We start from the raw sequence: 21,660 nt of genomic DNA, 5'->3' as shown, positions 1-21,660 counted from the left end.
TGGTCCACGATAGTTTAAACAATGTCAGATAAACTGAGGTTGCTGAATATATGTTCAGGTGAGCCTTTTCCATTGCATGGAGTGAATATTCAAACTTCCACGGATAACCAATGCTAAAAGCGTCTACCAAACGCTGTCAATTGCTCATAACAGAGCGGAAGAGGCGAAGTGAGATATTTAATTCTAGCCAAAATCAACCCAATGCGTTTCTAATGGAACTTTTTTTTGGAACTTAACTTGTAGTGTGCCTTTCAGCCTTTGGGACAATGACTCCCATTGTTAGGGCGGAGACATGAGCGTCTCGTCATTATATAAAACATATCTGCTTATGAGCATGGGATAAATCTCTTGATGAATCATACATAACCTTACCTCGGTGTGACTGGAGCATTTTCCTCCGAATTAACGGCAACGTTTGGCTTCAATCTCTTAACTTTTAAAAGTGTTGAATTACAACTATTTGCAACCAAATGAAGCGGTATGTTTTTCTGGGTGTTCTTTCGATGTATTACCTCCAGGTGTCAAGCTCGAGCTCTGCCGCGCACGGGTGTTTCTGCCAGGTAATCAATGCTCTTCGGCTACTAATATTTTGCTGCGGTCTACTAGACATTTCTATTGGTTTGATATTTGTTGCACTATGACGAATGCCTCGGAAACTTTTAGAACACATTCTGGGATATTTTCAATTTCTAGCCTACCCATTGATTCTTGAGGAATATAACTTATCAATGAGCTGGTACAACTACTGTCTTACTATATAATAACCTAAAATAGGTTCTATGCCTCCATTAGGTTTTGTTGTTCAGAGTCGCTGTAAACAATGTTTAACTTTAAAATGTGACTCACCTGGATTCGGTCTTATGTAGCAACATTTGAAATTGGTTTGTTTACATTGGATAAAAGTAGAGACTCAGAGCTACAAAATGTATCATACAAAGCATTTTTTTTTTTAGAAACAATGGGAACGTAATTGTGCTTTGTATGTTGATACACTTATAAACTCACTTTTGAGAAAATGGCCTTAGAATTGTTGGTACCTACTGGAGAGCTCTCCTTTGTCTACACCCATTCAGCATTGTTCACACCCTCTTAAGCCAGCCCCACCCATCTCTCTAAGGATTCACATGAGGCCATGTGCTAAACATTGTGTAGTGTAGGTAAGTCTAAAAGTGGTAGTAGCCTACAATAAGAAAATATTCCAGGTAAACAGTGTCCAGATAAAAATATTAGATGACACTTACCCAGACACTCTTGTCTAAATTGATGGGTCATGTGAAAGAAATGCTATAACCCCCAGCCACATCCAGTGGTGGAAAAAGTACTAAATTGTCATACTTGAGTAAATGTATAAATCATTTGAAATTCCTTATTGAATCAGACTGCACAATTTTCTATTTTTATAAATTATTGACAGGTATTCAGGGGCACACTCCAGCACTCAGACATAATTTACAAACAAAGCGTTTGTGTTTAGTGAGTTTGCCAGATCAGATGCAGTAGGGATGTTTTCTTGATATGTGTGTGAATTAGACAATTTTCCTGTCGAGTACTTTTGGGTGTCAGGGAAAATGTATGGTGTAAATAGTACATTATTATTTATTTAACCATTATGTAACTAGGCAAGTCAGTTAAGAACAAATTAATATTTACAATGACGGCCTACCAAAAGGCCTCCTGCGGGGACCAGGGCATAAGATTAAAATAAATAAATGCAATATAAATATAGGACAAAACAGACATCCCAACAAGAGACAACACAACATAAAGAGAGACCTAAGGCAACAACATAGCAAGGCAGCAACATAACAACAACATGGTAGCAACACAACATGGTAGCAGCACAAAACATGGTACAAACATTGGGCACAGTCAACAGCACAAAGATCGAGAGAAAACAATACATCACACAAAGCAGCCACAACTGTCAGTAAGAGTGTCCATGACTGAGTCTTTGAAATTTTTAATTTTTTAAATTTATTTCACCTTTATTTAACCAGGTAGGCTAGTTGAGAGCAAGTTCTCATTTGCAACTGCGACCTGGCCAAGATAAAGCATAGCAATTCGACACATACAACAGAGTTACACATGGATTAAACAAAACATATACAGTAGAACAAAAGAGAACGAAAAGTATATTTACAGTGAGTGCAAATGAGGTAAGATAAGGGAGTTAAGGCAATAAATAGGCCGTGGTGGCGAAGTAATTACAATATAGCAATTAAACACTAGAATGGTAGATGTGCAGAAGATGAATGTGCAAGAAGAGATACTGGGGTGCAAAGGAGCAAGATAAATACAGTATGGGGATGAGGTAGGTAGATAGATGGGCTGTTTACAGATGGGCTATGTACAGGTGCAGTGATCTGTGAGCTGCTCTGACAGCTGGCGCTTAAAGCTAGTGAGGGAGATATGAGTCTCCAGCTTCAGAGATTTTTGCAGTTCGTTCCAGTCATTGGCAGCAGAGAACTGTGAGGAAAGACAACCAAAGGAGGAATTGGCTTTGGGGGTGACCAGTGAGATATACCTGCTGGAGCATGTGCTACGAGTGGGTGCTGCTATTGTGACCAGTGAGCTGAAATAAGGCAGGGCTTTACCTAGCAAAGATTTGTAGATAACCTGTAGCCAGTTGGGTTTGGCGACGAGTATGAAGCGAGGGCCAACCAACGAGAGCGTACAGGGCGCAATGGTGGGTAGTGTATGGGGCTTTGGTGACAGAACGAATGGCACTGTGATAGACTGCATCCAGTTTGTTGAGTAGAGTCTTGGAGGCTATTTTATAGATGACATCACCGAAGTCGAGGATGGTCAGTTTTACGAGGGTATGTTTGGCAGCATGAGTGATGGATGCTTTATTGCGATATAGGATGCCGATTCTAGATTGAATTTTGGATTGGAGATGCTTAATGTGAGTCTGGAAGGAGAGTTTACAGTCTAACCAGACACCTAGGTATTTGTAGTTGTCCACGTATTCTAAGTCAGAGCCATCCAGAGTAGTGATGCTGGATGGGCGAGTAGGTGCGGGCAGTGATCGGATGAATAACATGCATTTAGTTTTACTTGCATTTAAGAGCAGTTGGAGGCCAAGGAAGGAGAGTTGTATGGCATTGAAGGTCGTCTGGAGGTTCGTTAACACAGTGTCCAAAGAGGGGCCAGAAGTATACAGAATGGTGTCATCTGCATAGAGGAGTATCAGAGAATCACCAGCAGCAAGAGCAACATCATTGATGTATACAGAGAAGAGAGTCGGCCCGAGGATTGAATCCTGTGGCACCCCCATAGAAACTGCCAGAGGCCTGGACAACAGGCCCTCCGATTTGACACACTGAACTCTGTCTGAGAAGTAGTTGGTAAACCAGGCGAGGCAATCATTTGAGAAACCAAGGCTGTCGAGTCTGCCAATAAGAATGTGGTGATTGACAGAGTCGAAAGCCTTGGCCAGGTCGATGAATACGGCTGCACAGTAGTGTCTCTTATCTATGGCGGTTATGATGTCATTTAGAACCTTGAGCATGGCTGAGATGCACCCATGACCAGCTCTGAAACCAGATTGCATAGCGGAGAAGGTACGGTCGGATTCGAAATGGTCGGTAATCTGTTTGTTGACTTGGCTTTCGAAGACCTTAGAAAGACAGGGTAGGATAGATTTAGGTCTGTAGCAGTTTGGGTCTAGAGTGTCACCCCCTTTGAAGAGGGGGATGACCGCGGCAGCTTTCCAATCTTTGGGAATCTCAGACGATACGAAAAAGAGTTTGAACAGGCTAGTAATAGGGGTTGCAACAATTTCTGCAGATAAATTTAGAAAGAGAGGGTCCAGATTGTCTAGCCCGGCTGATTTGTAGAGGTCCAGATTTTGCAGCTCTTTCAGAACATCAGCTATTTGGGTGAAGGAGAAATGGTGGGGGCTTTGGCGGGTTGCTGTGGAGGATGCCGGGCAGTTGACTGGGGTAGCCAGGTGGAAAGCATGGCCAGCTGTAGAGAAATGCTTTTTAAAATTCTCAGTTATAGTGGATTTATCGGTGGTGACCGTGTTTCCTAGCCTCAGAGCAGTGGGCAGCTGGGAGGAGGTGCTCTTATTCTCCATGGACTTTACAGTGTCCCAGAACTTTTTTGAATTTAGTATTACAGGATGCAAAATTCTGTTTGATAAAGCTAGCCTTAGCTTTCCTAACTGCCTGTGTATATTTGTTCCTAACTTCCCTGAAAAGTTGCATATCACGGGGGCTATTCGATGCTAATGCAGAACGCCACAGGATGTTTTTGTGCTGGTCAAGGGCTGACAGGTCTGGAGTGAACCAAGGACTATTCCTAGCTCTAAGTTTTTTGACTGTGGCACGCTTATTTAAGATGGTGAGGAAGGCACTTTTAAAGAATAGCCAGGCATCATCTACTGACGGGATGAGGTCAATGTCATTCCATGATACCCCAGCCAGGTCGATTAGAAAGGCCTGCTCGCAGGAGTGTTTTAGGGAGCGTTTGACAGTTATGAGGCATGGTCGTTTGGTCGCGGACCCATTACGAATGCAGGCAATGAGGCAGTGATCTTGATTGAAAACAGCAGAGGTATATTTGGAGGGCGAGTTAGTTAGCATGACATATATGAGGGTGCCCGTGTTTCCGGATTTGGAGTTGTACCTGGTAGGTTCATTGATAATTTGTGTGAGATTGAGGGCATCAAGCTTAGATTGTAGGATGGCCGGGGTGTTAAGCATGTCCCAGTTTAGATCACCTAGTAGCACGAGCTCTGAAGATAGATGGGGGGCAATCAATTCACATATGGTATCGAGGGCACAGCTGGGGGCAGAGGGAGGTCTATAGCAAGTGGCAACAGTGAGAGTCTTGTTTCTGGAAAGGTGAATTGTTAGAAGTAGAAGCTCGAATTGTTTGGGTACAGACTTGGATAGTAATACAGAACTCTGCAGGCAATCTTTGCAGTAGATTGCAACACCGCCCCCTTTGGCAGTTCTATCTTGGCGGAAAATGTTATAGTTAGCCATGGAGATTTTAGGGTTTTTGGTGGTTTTCCTAAGCCAGGATTCAGCCAGGATTCAGGATTCAGAGTGTGCTAAAGCAGTGAGTGAAACAAACTTAGCTGATTCTATACCAATTTAAAATAGTGATCACTAAGGTTATTACAGAAAATACCAGATTGATACCTATCAGGATTATTTGTGAGGATAACATCGAGGAGAGTAGCCTTTTCTGGTTGTTGGGAGTCATACCTTGTGGGATTGGTGATAATCTGAGAGATTTAGGGAGTCCCATTGCTTTAGGACTTGGTCAGGAGGTTTAAGCATATCCCAGTTTAGGTCACCTAGCAGGACAAATTCAGACTTAGTGTAAGAGGCCAAGAGAGAGCTTAGGGTACAGGCCGGTGCTGATGGAGAACGATAGCACCTAGCAACAGTCAACAAAGAGGTATTTTGAATGTTTAAAGTTTAAAACCAGCAAATCACATTGTTTGGGGACAGACTTGGAGACAACCGAGCACTAAAGATTGCCACTCCCCCACCTTTGGAAGAGCTGTCTTGCCGAATAAAGGTTATAACCAGAAAGGTTAACATCAGTATTCAAAACACGCTTCCTTAACCACATCTCAGTAATGACCAACACATCTGGATTGGAGCTGTGAACCCACACTTTCAATTGATCCATTTTAGGTAATAAGCTTCTAGTGTTAATGTGCAAAAAATCCAGGCTTTTTCGAGAGCAGAAATCAGTGGAGCAGATATCAGAGCACAAGTCAGAATTGGGGCTAGCAACAGTAGATGGGCCAGAGTGTACATGCACATTTCCAGATATCATCAACAGTAATACAATCAAGGCATAGTACAGGTATAGCTCTGCAGTGTTGATTTATGACATCTGAATGTGCATCAGATGGCAACAAGATCATATTGTACAGCAATTTCATCAGGTAACATGAATAAAGCCGGCGAGAGTTGGTTAGAATAGGATGGGAGGCCAACAGTCTTTGTAACCAATAGAGAGTCAGAATCCCGAGTGTGGGAACAAACAGACAGTGAAGTAAAAGTTTCCAGAAATAGTAAAGTAATGTACAGATACCCCCCCAAAAATACTGAAGTAAAAATACTGTAAAGTACTACTTAAGTACTTTTGACCACTGCCCAAATGCCTTCACACCAGTACATTAGCATACTTTATATACTGATACACACACATTTAGTATTTCATACATGCTGAAAGTTAAGGCCAGGCTACCTGAATTGAAAACTGAGCGAGGTGCACATGTACAGTACATAAACAGATGGATGCGCCATATATTTATGTGGTGAATACTTGATACAGTCACATATTGTGGTATGTCACAAAATCATGTTACAACCACACATCAATTATATTGCTAAGTGGATGGGTCTCTACAGAAGGTGTAAACGGTACAGCCAAATGTTTACTTGCATAGTAGCAAAATCAGAAATAGATAGTGTTAAAATAATATACAGTATGTACAAGAACAATATCAATAACGATATCAGTGATAGACAATGTAAACTCAGCAAAAAAAGAATCGTCCTCTCACTGTCAACTGCGTTTATTTTCAGCAAACTTAACGTGTAAATATTTGAATGAACATAATATTCGATAACTGAGACATAAACTGAACAAGTTCAACAGATGGTGACTAACAGAAATGGAATATTGTGTCCCTGAACAAAGGGGGAGTCAAAATCAAAACTAACAGTCAGTATCTGGTGTGGCCAACAGCTGCATTGAGTACTGCAGTGCATCTACTCCTCGTGGACTTCACCAGATTTGCCAGTTCCTGCTGTGAGATGTTACCCCACTCTTCCACCAAGGCACCTGCAAGTTCCCGGACATTTCTGGGGGGAATGGCCCTAGCCCTCACTCTCCGATCCAACAGGTCCCAGACGTGCTCAATGGGATTGAGATCCGGGCTGTTCGCTGGCCATGGCAGAACACTAACATTCCTGTCTTGCAGGAAATCATGCACAGAACGAGCAGTATGGCTGGTGGCACTGTCATGCTGGAGGGTCATGTCAGGATGAGCATGCAGGAAGGGTACCACATGTGGGAGAAGGATGTTTTCCCTGTATCGCACAGCGTTGAGATTGCCTACAATAAGAACAAGCTCAGTCCGATGATACTGTGACACACCGCCCCAGACCATGAAGGATCCTCCACCTCCAAATCGATCCCGCTCTAGAGTACAGGCCTCGGTGTAATGCTCATTCCTTCGACGATAAACGCAAATCCGACCATCACCCCTGGTGAGACAAAACCGCGAGTCATCAGTGAAGAGCACTTTTTGCCAGTCCTGTCTGGTCCAGCGACGGTGGGTTTGTGCCCATAGGCGGCATTGTTGCCGGTGATGTCTGGTGAGGACATGCCTTACAGCAGGCCTACAAGTCCTCAGTCCAGCCTGTCTCAGCCTATTGTGGACAGTCTGAGCACTGATGGAGGGATAATGCATTCCTGGTGTAACTCAGGCCGTTGTTGTTGCCATCCTGTACCTGTCCCGCATGTGTGATGTTTGGATGTACCGACCCTGTGCAGGTGTTGTTACACGTGGTCTGCCACTGCGAGGATGATCAGCTGTCTGTCCTGTCTCCCTGTAGCGCTGTCTTAGGCATCTCACAGTATGAACATTGCAATTTATTGCCCTGGCCACATCTGCAGTACTCATGCCTCCTTGCAGCATCACTAAGGCATGTTCACGCAGATGAGCAGGGACCCTGGGCATCTTTCTTTTGGTGTTTTTCAGAGTCAGTAGAAAGGCTTCTTTAGTGTCCTAAGTTTTCATAACTGTGACATGAATTGCCTACCGTCTGTATGTTGTTAGTGTCTTAACTGTTCCACAGGTGCATGTTCATTAATTGTTTATGGTTCATTGAACATTGAACAAGCATGGGAAACAGTGTTTTAAACAATGAAGATCTGTGAAGTTATTTGGATTTTTACAAATTATCTTTGAAAGACCGGGTCCTGAAAAAGGGCCGTCGTTTTTTTTTGCTGAGTTTAGTTATATGCATACAATCAGGGGTAAAATGGCTGAGCAGCAGGATAATAAATGGTAGCAGCAACGTATGGCGTGTGTGTGTGTGTGTTAGGAGAGAGTCATTTGAATAGAATAACTGCAGATAGTGCTGATGACTGGTCCGTCTGAACCACGCATGAACAAGGGAATCTATATTCGGAGAGCCTGTTTCTGTCCTGCCCTTGACTTTGGTGCAGGGTATGTGATGTCCATAGCCTCTTTGTCGCAAAACTCCCTCATCTTCTCATAAAGATAAGTTTGTTTAGCTGTGTCCAGTCCAGGTGGTGCTTGTACAGGCAGACCATCTATGTGAGGAAGGATATCAGCATTGTGCAGCAGCTGAAACCTGGTCCTGACAGTTCCCGAACGCTTCTTGGCGACAACACCAGACTCCAGAGCATCGAAGCTGTAAAATGGAATAATAACAAACAAAAAATCAGAAAACATTGCAACCCTGCACAACATCAATTCACCTCTCATGTTTAAATAAGAAGAATAACCTCATACAATGCCATGAAAATTATTTTGACCTGAATTGCTGGTACAGCTTGATCTGTGGCAGCGGCCTGAAGCACGGAGTCAGGTGTTATACCGTCTGTAAGACCACATGTAACAAGTCATAGCTTTCCACCAGCACCGTAGCATCCTCCAGTCCAGCCAGCTGTGGGATGTTGACCCCTGTCACAGTGCTGTTCTTCACAACACCAGCAATCTCAGACAAAGTGTTCACTTTTGTCTTTCAGAAGCGCTGCTTGATGAGGCCGAAGCACCAGCCGGGGGCAAACTTGGTATGGCCTGTGATCTGGAAGTCAAGGTCCAGACTGGTGGAGTTTGTGCATGGTCCGCCAGGCTCAATATCCGAGCACAAACCTGTTCTTGTTTTGGCCACTGCAGTTATCACAATTCAGGACCAGACTTGTTTCCCCAACTCAATAGTTGGTGAAGAAATGGTGCATGTAGTTGATGACTGCGCTGCTGCCTTTGCTTGCTTGGGCCAGCTCTCTTTATGATGGGAGGCATTAGACCATTCTCCTTGTATGACTGGTGGAGGAGAGTCCGGTGTGTTCTACTGATGTTGAAAGACAAATTCCAGATACAAATATTTTTGCATTATTATACAATAGATGCGAAATGGCATTCTGAGATAACCTCACTAATGTTACACACACTTCATACACGTAAATGAATGTTAGCTAGCAAGCCAGCCATCTAACGTTAGCTAGCTCACAGTAAGCTTTAACTTGGGATCTTTTGTTTAGACATGTAACATTAGCTAGCTAAAAAATAATAATCCCAACCCATAAAGTAACATTACTAGCAATAGAAACTGATTGTCATAGCTAGAGTTAACCAAATAAATTAGGTTCAATGTTAACGTTAGCTAGCTGACATTAGGCTATAACTAGTAATGTGAAATGGCATTCTGAGAAAACATCACTAACAGCAAGCTTTAACTTGGTCTTTTGTTTCGACATGTCACGTCAGCAAGCTAAAAAATGTACTCTAATCCCAATCCATAGAGTAACGTTACTAGCAATACAAACCGATTGTCATAGCTAAAGTTTACCAAATAAATTAGGTTCAATGTTAACATTAGCTAGCAAGCCAGCTATCGAACTACAGCTGGCTAGCTAACAGCAACTTTCTGACAAAATTAGAAACGTATACTATCTGAAACTTTAGCTAGATTCTTACCCATATACATGGATGAAAGCTTCACAGCACACTGCAACCACTTTCATTAAATAAGACGTCCTGTGTCATTTTCATTTAGTTTGCACTGCTTGTTTGGCCCGTTGTGTTCCACTGATTTCAAAACTCGATCAACTTCTTCCGTGAAACAACAACACTGTTGATCGCCGTTTCTTCCCCATCGCCGTCATCAGAAGACTCTACAATGTCTTCTTCAATGAAAATGCTTTGACCGAAATCGGGGATTTCCTCATCGTCTGATTCAGAGAGGCACGATCGTCCTCCAGAAAGTAGTCCATCACAACTTTATCCAACTGACCTTTGTCGTTAGCGCCTGAAATTCAGGGCTGCAATGTAATTGAGAGCAGTAGCAATATATTTGCAGTTCTCCATGACTAACATTATATCTTTAGAAAAAAACTGGAGTAGAAAATATTATCTACACTAAACGAGCAGCTCCTTTTTATAGACACAAGATGCTACATCGCAGAACAATCTGAAACTCATCTCTCGGCATGTCCAGCCCAGTCATTATCTCAGCCAATCATGGCTAACCGGAAGGTTCCTGACTTTTTCTTTGGCTAAACCAACAAGGCTTGTAATTTTAAACAACTTTATTCGTATTTACAGATGGCATAAATGTTTGTTATTAAGGAACATGAAAGTTCACATGTTCAAGAAGGCATTTCTGCCAAAAAACATTTTGATAAAACAATATTTTTTACTTTCAAATGGCTCTCCTGTGAAGTCGTGACTTGTGACATACGCCTAGTTTCCTGAATCGGGTCACATTTGTTTATGACTGGGATGGGCAACTGATCAATCAAGAGTTAAAGGGGAAACTCCACCCCAAAAAACTATTTTGCATCATATGCATTTTCCAAAATACATAATAAGGGGATGATTTCTGTATTTTGAAACTTAAATATCTTGAAAACTTTATTGCTGATAAGCTAAACATTTCGGGACTATGTCAATAATGGACTAATGAAACAAATGCCAAAATATCATTTTTGGGTAGAATTTTCCTTTGAAATTGTAGAATACACAAGGTGCAATTTTTTAATGTGGTTGTGCATCAGCAGTTTTTCCTCTTGTTAGGTCAGTCACTGACAGTCACTCAATTACCCCATGTCAGGCAAAATGTTTTTAGATTGGTCTAGCCAGCTAACTAAACTTGTAGTAATCATGATCGAATTACTGACTAGGAGGGCCCCCATTGCTTTTGTTAGTCACTCTCGATCAGATACATAAAAATGCAAACATTTCTCTCCACCCTATGGCAAACTGTTTTCAGATCAAAGTTTGAATTATGAATTATAGGCCCTACAGTTGAAGTAGGCTTACAGTTCATGAAGTACACTTTCTTTTGTTATCACAGGTGACCGGTAGCTTGGATGACTGCGCTTGTGATGTGGAGACAATTGATGCCTTCAACAATGAGCGACTCTTCCCCAAACTTCAGAAGCTGCTTGAGTCCGACTATTTCAGGTTTTATAAGGCAAGTCAGACTTCTCACACCTGTCACTTCATGTGTCCCAACTACAGTATATCATGATAAAATCTCTATCTGTAAATCTCTACGCCGTTCTTTAGGTGAACCTGAATAAGCCATGTCCATTCTGGACAGACAGTGGCCTCTGTGGGCAAAAGAACTGTGCCGTGATCCCATGTCCACCAGTGAGTATCTTTCTAACGTTGGCCTACCTCTGTCACTGATCAAATAAGGATTCATATAAGTTAAGTGCATAGCAATAGAACGGCTCTACTGCTTATTAGACTTGCTTTCAATGAGAATGACGGCTCTATAACTCACACATATATATATATATATATGGTCGGGTCGCCCATAAAGCTACATAGGTGACCTTTTAAGATTGTACTCATGTTCCACAGAATGAGGTTCCAGAGGGAATCAAAACAAATGGCCATCACAATAAGGTAATATGATTAAGAACTTTATGAAGGGGAATTATTTGAAATGAGGGTCATATCACATAGCTACTGTAGTGCACTTAGGCCATTTACAGTTGAAGTCGGAAGTTTACATAGACTTAGGTTAGAGTCATTAAAACTCATTTTTCAAACACTCCACAAATGTCTTGTTAACAAATTATAGTTTTGGCAAGTCGGTCAGGACATCTACTTTGTGTATGACACAAGTGATTTTTCCATCAATTGTTTACAGACAAATGATTTCACTGTATCACAATTCCTGTGGGTCAGAAGTTTACATACACTAAGTTGACTGCCTTTAAACAGCTTGGAGAATTCCAGAAAATTCACTCTGTTCAGGAAGGAGACGCGTTCTGTCTCCTAGACATGAACGTACTTTGGTGCGAAAAGTGCAAATCAATCCCAGAACAACAGCAAAGGACCTGGTGAAGATGCTGGAGGAAACAGGTACAAAGTATCTACAGTATGTATATCCACAGTAAAACGAGTCCTATATCGACATAACCTGAAAGGCCGCTCAGCAAGGAAGAGGCCACTGCTCCAAAACCACCATAAAAAAGCCAGACTACGGTTTTCAACTGCACATGGGGACAAAGATCGTACTTTTTGGAGAAATGTCATCTGGTCTGATGAAACAAAAATATAACTGTTTAGAGGAAAAAGGGGGAGGCTTGCAAACTGAAGAACACAATCCCAACCGTAAAGAATAGGGGTGGCAGCATCATGTTGTGGGGGTGATTTGCTGCAGGAGGGACTGGTGCACTTCACAAAATAGATGGCGTCATGAGGACCGAATATTATGTGGATATATTGAAGCAACATCTCAAGACATCAGTTAAAGTTAAAGCTTGGTTGCAAATGGGTCTTCCAAATGGACAATGACCCCAAGCATACTTCCAAAGTTGTGGCAAAATGGCTTAAGGACAACATATTCAAGGTATTGGAGTGGCCATCACAAAGCCCTGACCTCAATCCTATAGAAGATTTGTGGGCAGAACTGAAAAAGCGTGTGCGAGCAAGGAGTCCTACAAAGCGGACTCAGTTACACCAGCTCTGTCAGGAGGAATGGGCCAAAATTCACTCAACTTATTGTGGGAAGCTTGTGGAAGGCTACCCAAAACGTTTGACCCAAGTTAAACAATTTAAAGGCAATGCTACCAAATACTAATTGAGTGTATGTAAACTTTTGACCCACTGGGAATATGATGAAAGAAAGAAATGCTGAAATAAATCATTCTCTCTACTATTATTCTGACATTTCACTTTCTTAAAATGAAGTTGTGAGCCTAACTGATCTAAGACAGGGATTTTTTACTAGGATTAAATGTCAGGAATTGTGAAAAACTGAGTTTAAATGCATGTTAACTTCGGACTTCAAGTGTAAATGTGCTAAAACATTTGAACTATGTTTGTGTGTGTATGCGTGTAGTACTCGGCTGAAGCAAACAACCAGGAGTGTGAGAAGGCTGAGACGCTTGGAGCAGTGGACAGCTCCCTCAGGTAAGGTACGAGTTCTATGCCAAGTCTGATGTAGCATTAGGCGGCCGCCCATGGCGGCAGATTGACGAGGGTGGCATTTTCTGAGCTAAACTGACCAAGACGCACCTCCAACAACAAATAAAACCTCACATAATTCTTCCCAAAAACAATGACAATTTCTCTCAAAAAGCATATGGGCTTTCAAGGTGAGCACTGATGACGCTCTGTGATAAACAGTGCCAACTTTGTCAAAGGCAGGGGCGCAAAATATTTTGCTTGTCCATTCCCAGCGTGCCACTCCAGGGTGCTGTTGGACAGACTAATCGCTGCGGCACTCTACCAATGTTTCATCAAAAATATAATCGAACATAAAACATGTAGCAGATATAATCTGTCCTATGTGGTCTTTTCTGTAGCCTACAGACTGGATATAAAATGTATGATAATGTGAATAAACGGACACTTTTTACATCATGCATCAGGTTTCTCGTTCAGATAGCCTAACCTAAATGGCGCTCATCAAATAAAAAATGCGCTGGGCCTTACGAGTGGTGTAGCGGTCTCAGGCACTGCATTGCAGTGCTTGAGGCATCAATACAGACCTGGGTTTGATCCCAGGATGTGTCACAACCGGCCGTGACCGGAAGTCCCTTAGGGCAGCACACAATTGGCTCAGAGTTGTCTGGGTTGGGGGAGGGTTTGGCCAGGGGGTTTTACTTGCCTTATCGCGCTCTAGCAGCTCCTTGTGGCGGGCTGGGCGCCTGCAGGCTGACCTCCGGTCATCAGTTGAACGGTGTTTCCTCCGGCACATTGGTGCAGCTGGCTTCCTGGTTAAGCTGGCGGGTGTTAAGAAGCGCTGTTTGGCGGTCATGTTTCGGAGGACGCATGACTCGACCTTCGTCTCTCCCGAGACCATTAGGGAGTTGCAGCTATGAGACAAGATCGTAATTGGATTGCAATTGGATATTACAAAATTGGGGCGAAAAGTGGGTAAAATACAACCAAAAAAAAGAATAATAATGCGCTGACATGTTAACAATCAACATATTTTAAAACCAGGTCAAAGTAAAATTGACTATGGAATGGACAATCAGGCTACTTTACAACTGCTGTCCAGGAGTTTCATCCTGTGGGCAAATTGTCATGACCAGTGGGTTTCAAGTTTGTATCTGCACATTTTTGATGAGAGAAAAAGAATCAACTTCTGCATTTCCTGCTGTGTAAACACATTGATTCTCAATGCAAATACGCTCAGGATAACTCCTGATAAAGTTGGGTAGCTGATATTCAGAGCTTAAATAGTTATTGTGATTAGTCACAGTAATCAGGACTAATTAAGTCAATGCAACTGCCTGTTACAAATGGTAGTCCTACCACATGGATGGGCATTCATACAATTATATTGCGGGCCATCGCTGTAGGCTACACCCCAGTAAGCACAGATCGACATCGTTTTAACATAGATTCTGGACCAAATCTGACCCAATCATCTTTTCAACTTTCATTCAGAACCAAAACGGAACCTGATTTCAACATCTGGAAAATATGTATTTTGCTTGTTGGGACTATTGTAGTTTTGCGGAAAGCAGCTATTTGTTTTGTCTCTCCTAGGGCGGCAGAACGGCCAGGACTGGGCCTGATACTACTTCATCTCTTGTGTTGGATCAATAACTTGACATCCATGTGGTTGTTTCTCTGTGCAGTAAGGAGACCAGACAGGCCCTCCTGGAATGGAACAAGCATGATGACGAGGCAGAGCGATTCTGTGTGATTGATGGTAAGTAAGCCAAACATGTTCTCTTCTCAGTGAAGGATTTTGTCGAATTTAAATATTTTGAATGTTAAACTCGTCCAAATATCTGTGAAGGACAGCTAGACTTAACATTATTTGTGCCTGAGGCAACAGCCTTTCATTCAAGAGGGATGTTAAATCTTCCATCCTCTTAGCATCCTCTTGTGCTGTAGGCTACAGTATCCTATAGTAGGCTGCAGTATGGTAGAATAGATGCAACAGACTCATCCTCTTTATGAAGGTTCATTCATACGCTGTTTATTCTAAGATGAGGAGTCTCCTGATTCCCAGTACGTGGATCTACTGCTAAATCCAGAGCGCTTCACTGGATACAAGGGGCCCGAGGCCTGGCAAATCTGGAACAGCATCTATGAGGAGAACTGCTTCAAGTAAGGTTTGGTTACACTTTATAATAACTTTCATGAATAAGTCATTAGAAATGCTTTATGCATGTCATACATGCTTATGAGTTGTAATGCTTATAAATGTTCATAAATGCTTCCCTTGGATGTGAATCAGTTGCCACTTTAGATTTTGGATGTTAACAGTAGGCTACAATATGATTTTCCTCAGACCATACACTGTGAAGCGACCTCTAAATCCTCTGGCATCTTACAGTGGTAAGTCCACCTGATTTACCCACTGTAGTAATTCCATAATCTTCAAATGCAATAATTAGCTTTAAAGAATAAATTCAAATTGATCTAAGTTTCAAGAATATACAGTATATATTTTGTATTGCAAGTTGCAACCAAAGATTTTCATTGATCTTTTATTGTTTCTTTCCACCCACAGGAACTGATGGTAAGGATCATGTTTACAATTATAGTTATTTTGGACCATGGAATGTTTGTTCGTTGAGCTCAATGAGTATCCCATAAAATTAATAATATCATGTCTTTGCAGGGAAGACATTTTACAGTTGGCTGGATGGTAAGCAGTAAAACACTTGTAACATTGACCAAGTAGCCTAGCAGTTAGAGAGGTTCGAATCCCAGAGCCGACAAGGTGAAAAGTCTGCTAATGTGCCCCTGATCAAGGCACTTAACGCTAATTACTCTGAGCGTCTGCTAAATTACTAAAATGTAAATCAATGATGTCCACTCATTGTCCTATGAATATCTTAAAGCACAATGTTCTGATACATATTTACCCCTTTCACACTATTGTTCTGTGCCGAGCTGTCTTGGTTAACGTGCTAGAAAAGGACAATGAGAAAATAAAATATTGGAGCCAGCACAGGTTGCTAGGTTGACTGACCAATGAGCCTCTGTTGTCTATCATCCCCGATATCCTCCCAGGCCAGTGTGTGGAAAAGAGGGCTTTCTTTAGGCTCGTCTCTGGGCTCCACTCTAGCATCAACATACACCTGAGTGCCCGGTACCTCCTAGATGGTGAGTCTCTCTCTCTCTCTCACACACACACACAAAGAGGAAGCTGGTTGGTACACTACATGACCAAAAGTATGTGGACACCTGCTTGTTGAGAATCTCATTACAAAATCATGGGCATTAATATGGAGTTGGTCCCCCCTTTGCTGCTATAACAGCCTCTGCTCTTCTTGGAAGACTTTCCACTAGATGTTGGAACATTGCTGCTGGGACTTGCTTCCACAGCCACGAGCATTAGTGAGGTCGTGCACTGATGGGCGATTAAGCCTGGCTCGCAGTCGGTGTTCCAATTCATCCCAAAGATGTTTGATGGAGTTGCATGTTGCCCAGATGAACTGTTATGCCTATACCATATTTACTTTTCACCTCTTTATATCTGCAATGGGAATATGTATTACAATATGTCCATTGATGAGGGGTGTATCAAAGAACCTGCACAGAAACATCTGCTAGCCCCAACCCCCTCCCCCTAGACAGATAGATCTGAGAGGATTGGACAAGATGTAAGCAAGCCTATCAGAGGGCAAGGTGGCAAGATACTCATTAAATCAAATCCTCTCAGATCTCTACAAGTGTCCAAGGGGTATGGGCCAGTGGTTGTTTCTGGACAGGGCCAAAGTCTCACCTCCTTCCTCCTCCCTCTCAGACAACTGGTTCCAGAAGAAGTGGGGTCACAATGTCTCTGAGTTCCAACAACGTTTCGATGCCCAGCTGACCAACGGCGAGGGCCCAAAGAGGCTGCGCAACCTCTACTTCCTCTACCTGATCGAGCTGCGTGCCCTGGCCAAAGTCCTGCCTCTTCTCCAGCGCCCCTCCTTCCAGCTGTACACTGGCCAACCCACCCAGGACCGACAACACAAACGCGTGCTCCTAGAGCTCCTCCAGGTGGCCAAGTGAGTGTACTGCAGGCAAAGAATTACTGGGTCAATCCAATTATGTTAAACACTAAGCAGAATGTATAAATATGTATTTGGTCACGGTCCAGATGAATTAACAGTATATTGATACACCATGTTAAACAAACAAAGTCATACTATAGCAGGGTTCACCAGGGGTGGCAGGGTAGCCTAGTGGTGGCAGGGTAGCCTAGTGGTTAGAGCATTGGACTAGTAACCGAAAGGTTGCAAGTTCAAATCCCCGAGCTGACAAGGTACAAAATCTGTCGTTCAGTTAACCCACTGTTCCTAGGCTGTCATGGAAAATAAGAATTTGTTCTTAACTGACTTGCCTAGTAAAATAAAGGAAAAATAAAAATCTGGTGGACTGAATTTTGCCCACGGGTGGTTTTATTTGGCCCCCCAAGTTTTCTGAGGAAAAATGAACATTTTTGTTGGACATAAAAGACTGTAAAAACAACAGGAAATCAGTTTCAAGTGATTTTCATTCAAGAAATCTGTTCCCAAGTGTTCTCACTCATAATTGAGACACATGATCATATACAAATGTAAGCAAGGTTTGAAATGATTGTTTTAGTCAAACATTATATCGGTTTGGCTTCTTGCGGTCAATTTGCAATCTAGAAATTATTTTCCGGCCCCCCGAACAAGTGCTCAAGAAAGAATCGGCCCGCAGCTGAATCTAGTTGATGATAAATGTACTATATTCATGCAGTCTTCATAAGCACTCCATATATGCTTCATAAATAATGTATATGCATATTACATCAAATCAAATGTATTTATATAGCCCTTCTTACATCAGCTGATATTTCAAAGTGCTGCATAAAAGCTGATGTACTCTAAAAGGTACCTGCTTGTGTTGTATCATCGCAGTGAAAAACTCTTTAACACCCCTCAGGTCTTTCCCTTTGCACTTTGACGAGACGTCTCTGTTTGCTGGGAATAAGGAGGAAGCTGCCAATCTCAAGGTAAGTATGCTATAGGCCTACAGTATAGTACTCTTAGAACACATTGAACTCTATGGACGTTATGTAGTCATGTCTGTTGAACTACTAAACCACTATCTGTGCTTCTCTTTCTGTTGTAATTGCTCTTTCTTTTCATTGACATCAGGAGGATTTCAGGCTGACCTTCCGCAACATCTCCAGGATCATGGACTGTGTGGGCTGCTTTAAGTGCAGGCTCTGGGGAAAACTACAGGCGAGTGAACAGGAGAGTCCTCTTAACTCTTTGTGTGTCTGATATTTGACTGCTCAGACATTTTATTTTGGTGATACAAAGATCTACTTTAGTTAGTGAGGTAATATTGTATTGTAGACACCTTGACCAATGTAGAGGGATTGAGGTGACTTAGGTCGTTTTGAATGCTAAGTATACACTCTCACTCCATGCAGACTCAGGGGTTAGGCACAGCCCTGAAGATCTTGTTTTCCGAGCGACAGATCGAGGCTCTGCCCAAATCCGGCAGCGCCCGGCTCACTTTCCAGCTCAGTCGCCAAGAGATAGTGTCTCTCCTCAATGCCTTTGGAAGGTACAATAGTTCCTGGCATAGAATTAGATATACTCGAAAAGTTCAAATCAACATAAAAGAAGTGGGGGTCATATAGATTTTAACTTTCAACCACTCTTAACTCTACTCAAACCCATTTCATACAGGAACTTCATTGTGTAAAATAAAAGGTTTACATTTTATTTTTCAGGATTTCAACCAGCATCAGAGAGTTGGAGAACTTCCGATCACTGCTGTCTAAGGTCCGGTAGCCTGAACCCACACGTCCCTACAGAGAGCCACATACCCACAAAAGAATAACCAGGTTGATTAGAAATGATTCAAAATACAACAGCATCAGCATGTAGCTGGGGTATTTGGGGCTGCTGAAAGACACAAGTGAAAGTCCTGACAAGTGACTTACAAGGCATCTAACTAAACAAACAAAGGAACATGGTCCGTAGCCAATCCCCTTTGAGCTACTTGCCAATAAGGGTGTTTTCACAAAGTTTTGATCTACAGTTCGAATCAGAGTTTGAGTATTTGTTACATCAAATAACACAGTTTAATTGCAGAATGTTCTGTTGGACCGCAACTTCTGGTATTCTTCAGTTCATGAAAAGAAATAGCTAGCCAGCTACTGAAACCCTGTTGCCCAAAGCTAACGCTATAAGCAGCCAGCTAGCTTCATGATGCTCGACCAGACCGGGTTGTGTTGTGAAGCTAGCCACAACAACGATTAGGCACAATAGTGGAATTTGCGGTTTGCCTTTTTGAAAGTGATGCAGAAGGTTACAATTGGTGGAATCCTGCCTTATTTAGACTAGATCATGTCAAACAAGGTTGGAATGTGAAGCAATGAAATGGGTTACCAGTCTACTTGGTGACACCCACAGAACACAACTGTGAAGAGTTTACACAAATATTAGCATTGTAGCTCTTATTGTGGGACTGTGACTGAAATCACCTCCCCAGTCAGCCTATTGTGTGTATTGACATTCATATTGCACTGTACAGCTTTACCTAAGGAGTGAGGATCAATGAAATGGGGTATCAGTCTACTCAATACCCAAGATATTTTTCCCCAATGTCCTCCTCAGAGTTATCAGACTTGTTTTTCCTCTGGAATAGTGTTCAATACACACAAGTTGACAATAAATGTGGCTCAATTCACAGTTCTGTCAGAGTCCCACAATAAGACCAATGACACTAATGTTCTCTGGGTGTCACTGAGTAGACTGATACTCCATGTCAATGATCCATATGTAAGCCTAGTGGTTACAGTGTTGGGCCAGTAAACGATTCCCTAAGCTACAAAGGTAAAAAATCTGTCGTTCTGCCCCTGAACAAGGCAGTTAACCCACTGTTCCTAGGCCATCCTGACTTGCCTAGTTAAATAAAGGTTATATATATTTTTTTTTTTTAATTTTATGCTGTACAGTGAAATAAGTATGCCCCTAATGCAATTCTAAATTGCAATTCTATTCTAAATCCAGTGTGAATTAAACAGATTGTCTTTTGTTGATTTTATAACATTTCAACCTCGTTTAGCATGATCTATTCAATTATGTCATAATTCTACTATTTGTATTCATTTGCATCACTGTCAATTACACTTTTATTTTGAAGGCTAACCGCAAAGTCCACTATTGTGTCTAGCTTCACATAGATGGGTCTGACCACAGTTAATCAAATAAGAACGGTCTTATAAATTAGGGTTATTTTAGATGACCCCAAGCTAGCTAGCTAACTCTAGCTACTGAAACAGATTGTCGTTTTGCTATGTTTTTGGGGAAGAACATTGTTTGCATCCATGAGCTAGCTAGCTTTTTTATGACCAGCACTGTCGGTGCGCGAGACAACTCTACCAGCATCATAGCATACGTATCGATGAATCATTGTGACAGATGAGTGATAGTGTAATAACCACGTACAAAAATTATGAACGCGTTAAATGTATGTGACGTGCAGTCATTCAGGTCCCGATTGGTCAACAAGCTTATTTGACATCTTTTTTTTCTTTTTTTGACACGCAAAGACCCAAACGGTGTTCCATAGTATAGCCCTCTCCACTAATCTGCATCAGATGCGCTGCTACTCAGAGAATGTTTCAGAAATACAAAGTTATGATGCTGCGTGGATTTCATCAAATGGTCGCAGTCAAACAACCATTAATACTGCGCGACTCTGGTTATTTCCCTGTGTTTGGTCTGGACTGCGTTCTCGCCTGCAGCGAACCGCACCACGGTACAAATTGAATCGGGAAAAAACGCTCAAACAATTGGGTGTGAAAGCCCCCTTAGATACTGTATTAGGTTAAAAATAACTTTTAAAAAACGTTGCACCGTTTTGCTTCCAGTACTTTTTCACAATGGGTTTATTGGCGAGTGGTTGACTACGTTATCCTCAAACATTTTTGCACTACATATGTAAAACGCGTTGACAATTGATATGTGTACACTCCTCAGGGCTTTTCTATGTAAGGCAACTGAATGTAATGGGATGTTTTCTATGAGTGAAAAAATAAACATTGGTGTGTCCTACATCATCTACATAAAGTGTGCCCACCCTTTGTGAGGGAAAATATAATACACACACGAAAGTGGCACACATCTCTTATTGCTGTAAGAGTAAGTAGCTTTGTTGGAGTCAGAAAGGCCCCTATCTCCTGTAGCAGCTTGATGAACAAGTACACCCACTGGTCCAGACACTAGTCTATTACGGGGCCTTATGCTGAGTACCAAGTAGAGAGCCATCAGGTCCTATTTCTTGAGACTCTGGGATGCTGGCCTTCTTGGCAGAGTTGCAAGGAAAAAGCCATATCTCAGACTGGCCAATAAAAATAAAAGATTAAGATGGGCTAAAGAACACAGACGCTGGACAGGGGAACTCTGTTTAGAAGGCCAGCATTCTGGAGTCACCTCTTCACTGTTGACGTTGAGACTGGT

At 42.1% G+C, this 21,660-nt stretch overlaps 1 protein-coding gene across 1 annotated transcript; it reads left to right on the top strand.

Moving 5' to 3' along the window:
- Positions 1 to 71: 71 nt before the first annotated feature.
- On the top strand, positions 72 to 19,372 carry ero1a (endoplasmic reticulum oxidoreductase 1 alpha). The gene is made up of 16 exons (XM_024429671.2): positions 72 to 560; positions 11,088 to 11,207; positions 11,303 to 11,386; positions 11,603 to 11,647; positions 13,092 to 13,162; positions 14,845 to 14,918; positions 15,202 to 15,322; positions 15,507 to 15,553; positions 15,729 to 15,737; positions 15,840 to 15,866; positions 16,235 to 16,327; positions 16,971 to 17,217; positions 18,122 to 18,191; positions 18,337 to 18,423; positions 18,618 to 18,754; positions 18,924 to 19,372. Exons 1-16 carry the CDS (start codon positions 471 to 473, stop codon positions 18,982 to 18,984), a joined length of 1,383 nt encoding a protein of 460 aa, XP_024285439.1. The 5' UTR covers positions 72 to 470; the 3' UTR covers positions 18,985 to 19,372.
- The last annotated feature ends 2,288 nt before the right edge of the window (positions 19,373 to 21,660 follow it).

This window comes from Oncorhynchus tshawytscha, linkage group LG24 (genome assembly GCF_018296145.1).
Source record: "Oncorhynchus tshawytscha isolate Ot180627B linkage group LG24, Otsh_v2.0, whole genome shotgun sequence".
NCBI classification, from domain to species: Eukaryota; Metazoa; Chordata; class Actinopteri; order Salmoniformes; family Salmonidae; genus Oncorhynchus; species Oncorhynchus tshawytscha.
Note: the sequence above shows the minus strand (reverse complement) of the source record. Positions and strands in the feature narration are given on the sequence as shown.